This window comes from Chiloscyllium plagiosum, chromosome 7 (assembly GCF_004010195.1).
Source record: "Chiloscyllium plagiosum isolate BGI_BamShark_2017 chromosome 7, ASM401019v2, whole genome shotgun sequence".
Classification (NCBI taxonomy): Eukaryota; Metazoa; Chordata; class Chondrichthyes; order Orectolobiformes; family Hemiscylliidae; genus Chiloscyllium; species Chiloscyllium plagiosum.
In genome coordinates, this window is record NC_057716.1 from 90,307,522 (window position 1) to 90,316,703 (window position 9,182).

A 9,182-nucleotide genomic window follows, 5' to 3' on the forward strand; every position below is an offset into this window, starting at 1 on the left:
AGGAAGGATGCGTTGGTATACAAGGGTGTTCAGAGAACGTTCACAAGTATGATCACAGGAACAAAGGGCTTGACATCTGAAGAACTTAGAATTTTGAAGGATGAGGGGCTAATTTGACTGAAACTTACAGAATACTGAGAGGCCTGGATAGAGTGAACACGGAGATGATGTTTGCAATAACAGGAGGCATTGATGTGAAACTTTGTTGAAAGGTATTCCTGCAAAGTGCCTTGGGGTGTTTTACCAAGCAAAAGATGTCGCATAAATACAAGTCTTCACTGGCAAAAGCATGCAAGTGAAGAACACAGACAGACTTACCATCAGCTGGACTCAAGCCTCTTGCAGCTGAGATCATGGAGAGCGTGGGGCTACCATGCATGGTCCTCAGGTAATGCTCCATGTGGGGGTTGACATAAGGATGGGGAGGGCTGAAAGGAGACTCGCCCGTGGCTGCTGGATTCCGATGAGGAGACAGCCTAATGAGGGAGATGTCGGAGAAGACAGGGCTTCCAGTCAAGGCAGGAGGCCTGAGGAAAGAGAAGCACAAAATGTTTGAAAGTTCAGGCAACTTTCTATCTGCATTCCCATTGAGAAGTGTGCAGCTGGCTATCTGAGTCTGTTGATCGGAAGTGCATTTGATGTGAACATTTATATTCAACCCTGCTTTGAGCTCGGACATAGAGTCATACAACACTGAAATAGAGCCTGTGGTCCATGCCAAACATATCCCAAACCAAACTAATCCCATATGCCTGCTCCTGGCCTATATCTCTCCAAACTTTTCCTATTCTTGTACTTATCCAAATGTCTTTTAAATATTGCAACTGTATCCGCATCCACCACTTCCTCAGGAAGTTTAATCCACATGCGAACCACCCTCTGTGTAAAACATTTGTCCCTCATGTCCTCTCTCTTCTCACCTTAAAAACGTGCCCTCTAGTCTCACAAACCCCTATCCTCAGGAAAAGATACCTACCATTAACCTGATCTATACCACTCATGATTTTATAAACCTCTATGAGGCCCCTCTCAATGTTTTATGTTCCAGTGAAGAAAGGTCCCAGCCTATCAAACCTTTCTTCATAATTCAAAGCTTCCATACCTGGCAACATCCTGGTAAATCTCATATGATCATTTTTGTGTACTATGAAGTGGGAGGGAGCAAGACTCCAAGTTATAACTCAGGTCTGAATTCATCATAAAACTGGAGCTAACCAACACCAGCAACATCTCCCCCTCACCTACCACACTCCATGGTGATAAAAGTACATTTTACTCCAGGAATGCATGGAAAATTTTCATAACACCTTAAGATATTGCCCTTGGGTGGAAAGAGACAAGCTCAAATGATGGCACACTAAACGATGAGCTTCATTTATGAGTTGGACCCATGTGCCACTCCTCCTCCCACTATTAAACAGAAGACAAGACCATATAGGTCGCCCTTGACAACTTTTTAATGCTGGTTCTAGTGATTCTGGAAGTGACAGGATATTCTAAGCAGGTCAATTGTCCCCTGGTGGATAAGGTATTTTGCTAAAAGAGGGAAGGAGAGGGGTAACTCAGAGGGAGAAAAGGAAGAAAATAATACCAGCACAGCGAACGTTAATTAACTTGAATTAAATGTCAAGTGTTACGTCTTGATTAAAAATTCCTTTGGATGTTGTCCCAAGCGAGAGGGATCTATGACCTGATTTTGGAGAACAACTTTATAAATTACACTGCTGTTATTGGAAATAAAATAAAAAGACTTCAATGCCAATTTTAACTTAACATGCCCAGTGGGAGCAGGGAAGAGTTGAGTGGGAAGCCCAACTCAAACCCACCCATTCCTACCAGATGGATTAGGTTAAAGGAAGGACTTTGAAATTAAATGGGATCTTCTCACATCTTGCGGAGTTGTGTGAGGGAACATCATATATTGCAATATTGTTGACATGTAGGTAGACACAAGTTATTTTCATCTGCTTTGGCGATGGTTCTTAGGGATAAATGGATCAAAGGGGGAAAGCAGGGTTAAGGTATTGAGTTAGATGATTATTCATGATCACATTGTGATATGCAGCCTCTATCTGATAGGACTGGATGGGTTTGATTTGGGTATGCCACTCAATTCTTTTCTGTTCCCATTTGATAAATTAGCTTAAAATTGGCATTGAAGTTTTTTCCTTTTATTTTCAATAATAGCATTGTAATTTATAACGTCGTTCTCTAAAGTCATACTGAGTGATGGAGCACTCGAATGGCCAAATGGCTGATCTCTGCTCCTAGTTTTTCCATCTCAATGGTATGAGGGAGGGAAGAATGCTCCATGCTTTTTTAAAATATTGTCAATGATTTACCAGGTGAACCATACAAATCCTCACTTTAACATTTTATTTGAAGGATGTCATTTTAGGCACTGCAACTATCCCTCGATACTACACTGCGGGATTTCTATACTACTGTTGAACTTTAATCCTCTGTCTTGTGGTTCAGACTCAAAGATGCTGGCGAACTGTTCTACCTAATTACTACGTCACCAGTTAGTAACAACAGCACATTCAGGTGTTAATACATTTTAAGTCTATGTTCATTCATCCAGCAACTCACTGTTTAGGGCTTTCTAATTGAGTTTCTGTTACCACCACATATCTGAATCAAAATCATAAATAAGATGAACTGCTGGGACTAACACCACAGGACATGATTACACCTTGAGATCTCTGCAGCTTTTGACATGATTAATGACACCATCCCCTTCCAAGTGCTGTCACCAGTTGCCCAGCCCTATTCTTAATTGGTTGTATTTTGACCCATCCAATTCTAGTCAGCACTTCTCCACCTATCTATGTATTTGTGGTGCCATCCTCATTTTCATTGATGTGTTAACCTGCGTTACCTAAAGACACAGGGTCAGTTTTCTCAGAGATGCTGACAACACCCAGCACTACTGTCTAAACTGCTCCACTTCCTCCATTAGATGGTTAGTCCAGCATTTTGTTTTCCTTAAACAGTGGTAAGATTGAAACATCCAGCTTCAGCCACCACTACAAATTTGGAATCTTAGCGATCAACTCTATTTCCCTCAGCAGCCAGCCAGACTGCCCAGGAGCGCTAAAAATATCCTCTGACATTAAAGAATACCCAATGTCACCTCCATTGACAACTCCATTTTTCAGGCCATCTACCGCTGAAACCATCACCCATGTCTCCGTCACTTCCAGTGCCAAGAATGGCCATTCTGTTTCTGCCTGTTGGGAACCACAATTGTCTGAAAAATATGATGCTCTTATTCTGGACAGCACCAAGCCTTATTTGTTCATTCCCTGATCCCTCCAAGCCAACATCCTGGCCCTCAATGGCTCCAATTTAAATTATCTTTCTTGTATTTAAATCAGGTTAAGGTCTTGTTCTCTCTCTATTTTTGTAACCTGCTTCAGTGCTGCCTACACACCTACTCACCATCTTGCTTCCATTTCTCTGATCTGCTCTTTAAGACATTCTCCTTCAATTCAATACTATCAGCTGTTCCTTCTGCTCCACTCTGGGATTTTCTCTCTAGCATGGCCTGCCACTGCCCCGTCTTCTGCTCTTTGGAAGCATGCTTCTTAAAATCCAACTCATTGGCTGCGCTTTTTGATAATTTACCCACCCTCCCCCAATATTGCCTCCACTCTGGCTCAGTGTTCATAATGGCCATCCAACTCTGCCTTGGGACATCTGTCTCTGCATCTAGGGCGCCACAGAAATTCCTCCTTTTTTATTGTGGTTGTTGCATTTTCAGAAGAAAAGATGACAAAAATCTGAAAGGCAGGACCTTAAAATAAACAGAGGTTTTCAGCACCCCATGTTGCTCTGGTTGCAGCTGATGTGTGGCAAACATAGGGTCTGAAAAGTTCAGCTGAACTAATTCACCGAAACACCTCATTTATCAACCTGACAAGAAGGATTTCAAAAGCAACAGGTAGCAGAATCACTAAAATTCACCGCTTGATCATGCAGAAAGATACACACTACCTCCACAGCTAATGGAACCTGATTGAAATGATCAGACAGCTTTACCCTTTCCTTGGGTTAGTGTTCCTACTTCTTGGGTGATGTGTATTTGAGTTTCCCTTGAGAAAGCAATTCACAGTTAATAGATTGGAATAGCTTCCTGCCTCTTTTTGCAACAGTGCATCTTAACTTGGATATCATGTTTAGTTGAACCAAGTTGTATCCACGGTCCAAAATGAGAATGACAAAGCTGAAAGTTTCTGCCCTTGTATTACACCAATGCACAACTTTAAAAAGGTTACAAACATTTCACAAGCTTGGAGCAAATTGGCATTAATATACTGCCTTTCACATCCTGAAGATATGTCAAACACTTCAAAGCCAATGAATTACTCTTGGACAGTAGTTATTGTTGAAAAGCAGACCAACACAATAGTCAAAAAGCATCAATAAGATAAATAATTCAGTTTGGTGGTGTTGGTTCAAGGGTAAACATTGACCAGGATACTGGGAGACATCTTAGCTACACTTTAAACAGTGCCACAATCTCTTACTTCCACTTGAATCCAGGCAGACTAGAACTCAGTGTAATGCCTCATTGTTAAGAAGGCACCTCCAACAGTGAAGCACCCTCTCAACGCTACAATTAAATTGCCTGGATTATGTGATTCAAACCCACAACCTTCTGATTCAGAGGTGAGAGCTCTAGCCACAGTACCCATAGAATAGAATAGAAACCCTACAGTGTGACAACAGGCCCTTCGGTCCAACAAGTCCACACCGACCCTCTGAAGAGTAACCCACCCAGACCCACTCCCCGACCCTATTGCTCTACATTTTCCCCTGATTAATGCACCTAACCTACACATACCTGAACACCATGGGCATTTTATCATGGCTAATTCACCTACCCTGTACATCTTTGGACTGTGGTAGGAAATTCACATAGACATGGGGAGAATGTGCAAACTCCACTCAGTCACCCCAGGTGGGAATTGAACCCGTGTCCCTGGTGCTGTGAGGCAGCAGTGCTAACCACTGAGCCACTGTGCTGCCCATATGTTAAGTTAAAGATTTTTCCCCCAACTTTGGGTTTTTAAGAAGCAGTGCTATATCCTCCGTCCATTGCTATTCTCAGTTGTTAAAACATCGACATTGCATGTGAGCCGTCAGACAGAAGTGGAGCTGGTTAAAAAAAATACCTGGAGCTGATGCCAATTCCCAGCTAAAGCTGCCATTTCTCTGGTACCAAAGTAAGATGGAAAACAGCAGATTTAAATGAGCTGGTGAATGAAGTGGTTGGGTGCTGACCTTGGTCTTCGGGTTTAAATGGGAATGTGCCATTAGTCACAGCTAGCTGTAGTTGTTCAAATAAAAGCGAGTCCATTTTTTGCTTCAGCCTTTGTGTTTGAATCATGCTCATATACATCATGTTACCTGACCAATTGTCCAGCTGTGATTCTAATCTTACCACTTATAAATTCCAATCTCTCCCCTCCACCACCCCATCCCCCACTTTAAAATGCGGAGTACAAAATAAATGTGAGCCAACCTGCCCTGTTTCAGGAGACTTCCAGCATCCTATTAACAGCCAATCCTAGAAGAACAGCAAGGAGACTTGGGACACAGATGTACTCAAGACATTTGAAAAGTAATTTTTCTAAAATTTGGGAATAACTTACACGTGTGCTGACAAAAATTGCAAGACCAAAACACCGTCTATTTTTTAAAAATAGATTCATAGAATGCCTACAGTGTGGAAGCAGGCCATTGCCCAACGAGTCCACACCAACCCACCAAAGGGCATTCCACCCAGACCCACCTCCCATTTCCCATGCACCTAACCTACACATCCCTGAACACTATCGGGTAATTTAGCATGGCCAAATTACCTAACCTGCACATCTTTGGATCGTGAGAGGAAACCAGAGCTCCTGGTGGAGATATGAGGAGAACATGCAAACTCCACACAGTCAGTCGCCCAAGGGTAGAATTGAACGTCGGTTCCTAACACTGTGAGGCAGCAGTGCTAACCACTGAGCCACCATGTCATCCCCACATCACCCTGACAGCTTTTTCTCAGCAAGGCAAGACATCAGGATGCCCTTGGTCAGAGTAGATGGAACAGAATTATGTGATATCAATTCCAAACAGCCTTCATTTACTCTGTTTAATATGTGCCAGGACCCTCCCTTTGATTATATCAGAAGCTCACAGGCACAAGCCTAAGCTTGTTAATATTGTAGCTCACACATTGTAAACTATTAGATCAGAGTTAGAGGTAAAATTAGGTAATGCTGTCTATTAGGGAGTTAAAGAAGTTTCTCGATGGACACAAACTTGACTTGTGAGTTTGATACTAACATAAAATCACTGTTCTGTGACTGTGCAGTACAGTTTCTAGAGGACAACACTGCCACCTTATAGGCATATAAGTCTATGTGTTGATAAAAAAACGCTGAAAGATTCCAGCCACAATTCTAAACTAAGCAGATAGTGCTGCAGCAGTGTATGTCAGGGAGGGATCAGTGTTTGAGGTGGGGTCTATTCTGAGTCTGGGATTTCAGTGTTTCCACAATATGCCACACAATTACAAACAGAAACAACAGACAGCAGTCACATTCATAGGGATTAAACAGGGAGATAGACTTTTGTTTGAAATAAACTGTCAGCAAAACTTGCTTAGCCGTTGTAACTGTAGAACCATGGAAAATAAAATTAAAACAAAAGTGTCCAAGGCCAAGAATGAAAGAAAAGGGAATAAATGAACCGAGAACAGTCAATGGAAATGAGAAACTGCAAACAGCTTTTGAAATATCTTCCCCTGTTCCTGCACTTGCTAATTCTCCCTTTCTTTATAAAGGCTTCTACAAACCCCTAGCCGGAGGTGGGTACTGCAGATGCTGGAGATTACAGTCAAGATTAGAGTGGTGCTGGAAAAGCACAGCAGGTCAGGTAGCATCCGAGGAGCAAGAAAAAGCTCTTCATCAGGAATGACAAGTAAACCTACTAATGGTTCCTCATATGTACACCTTGACTTTATTGGAATGGAAATCCACTAGAGATGGTGCTGTAGAGACTGTGGCCTCAACAAGTCCAACACCAGACCTCATGCTTAAGCCAAATGTACCTTGCATGTACCAGAAGCCTCTCAGTGAGTGCTGTCTTAGCATCACTTAATCGCCGCTCTATTTGAGAGTTTGGAACATACAGCTCCATTCAACACACTTGCTTACTATCCTTCAAAGACTATAGGCTTTTCCTGCGTGGGTCAGGAGCCAGTTGACAGAGTCAAAGTGAAGGTTGAGAAATCTGCAGTATGTTGGAAACAGTCATTGTGTGGGTGGTCACTTAACAGCTCGAAGTGGCCTCACCATTCCATTGAGAACTTGAACTTGGAAGGCTAATAGAAGGGCTTGCAGCTCAGGTAACAGCAGGATGTCAACACTGATATATCAGGAGATGGCGTGTAGCAAAATAGAGATTTCCTCTCATTAACAATTGATCTGGTGGCCAGGCCATCACTGGGCAGTGCTGGACTGTAGTTAAGCTCAGGATCCTCTCAGCCTGTCTTATTGCTAGCCCCAGGGGCCAGATCACTGCAGGAAGCTGCAGCGCCCCCTGTTGCCTGTGAAAAATCTGCAGCCTGATTAGAAAACCTCAACCAGCCTCCAACAATTAAGTGAGCATTATCTGGGTCAGTTGGAAATCAGAAAGGGCAAGGCTGGGTGCCAGGAAATCAGGGTGGGGCAGCTTGCCCGTGATGACAAGTTATAGCATGATTGTGAACTGGGAGTCGAGAATGAGCATAAGGCATGAACATACCAACATCTTCAGCAATCGTAGTGATGCCAGGCTGCCATGGGGTTTGTCACAAGATGAGGCATAGAACAACCTATTCAATAGGGTTCTTATTCCCCCATTACTTCTGCATTGCTCCCTTTCCCTTCTATTGTGTGCCACCTACAAGAGAGAGGAATTACTATCAGCAATTTTGTTGCACTGAGCTTTGATGATGTTCTGCGAAAGCTGAAGAGCTGCAGATATGTGGAACTGAATTTGAGATTGATATCTTTGGAATCTGTGACTGCATGATGGCGTATCTGGATGTGAGACATGAGTTCCTGAGTGCCAATGCACGAGTGAAGGGCACGTAGTGAATTGGGCTTTATAGGAGTTTGGTGGTATGGTGAGTCAGATGTGTTTATGGAAGCATTCACTGAATCTGCATCCCGACATGAGGTCACTAGACGTCTTGTGGCACCACTGTCAGGTTCGTGAGACAGACATTGGGAATTCACCTAGTGGACGGAGCCTTGTGTGCCTCCAACAATATACCTCAGCATGTCTCTTTCTCACCTAAACGGATAAAGCCTCTAGCCCATCAGTGGACTCGAAACACTCTCAGTGTCTTGATGATCCATTTTCCAATTTAAGAATCACAGAAATAGTATTCAGTAGTGACCTTCTGTGAAGGTTCCTTTTAAGAGGGACAGACTGTCTTGAAGAAGTGTAAGCTGTTGAATACACTATAAGAGAATGCTGCTTATTTCCTTGGTGGATGCTCAGGTAGCCAGGAACACTGGCTCCACTCCGAGCAATACCGTACCACAATCAGAGAAATAATGAGGCAGCATTATGCTTGCATCCTACCTACCATAATGGCAACAGCTGTGGTCAGATCACTCAGAAAATGGCACTGATTAATTTTTATCCCTGAATGTTTTTTTGATCAGGGCAAGGCATCAGAGTGACGACAAGCCTGGTTCAGACTAACACCTTCTCAAATGCATTTTACAACTGGTGTCCAACATAATAACAAATGCAAAATATTGTGGATGTTGATGATCTGAAATTAAATCAGAAAATGTTGGAAATACACAGCAGGTCTGCCAGTGTTTGAAGAAACAGAGAAACAGTAGTAACGGTTCGGGTTAATTAACTGATGACAAGACAACAGCTTGAAACACGAGCTCATGCCTCAGAAGTGGTAATACCTGCTACATATTTTTAGTATTTACAGTTATGGTAGTGGTGCATTCCCTCCGTGACTACCTGGTCAGGTCCACGCCCCCCTACGACCCACCCTCCCATCCTGGCACTTTCCCCTGCAACCGCAGGAACTGTAAAACCTGTACCCACACCTCCTCCCTCACCTCCATCCAAGGCCCTAAAGGAGCCTTCCACATCCATCAAAGTTTTAC

General features: G+C 43.1%; 1 protein-coding gene across 5 annotated transcripts in view; it reads right to left on the minus strand.

The window, feature by feature from the left end:
- The window catches only part of gli2a (GLI family zinc finger 2a), a 401,106-nt gene that overhangs the window by 113,738 nt on the left and 278,186 nt on the right, over positions 1-9,182 (minus strand). For all 5 annotated transcript variants that reach the window (XM_043694210.1, XM_043694206.1, XM_043694208.1 and 2 more), the window contains one exon: positions 319-527. In XM_043694210.1, the coding sequence (XP_043550145.1) occupies positions 319-527 (209 nt within the window). The remainder of the gene's footprint in view (positions 1-318; positions 528-9,182) is intronic.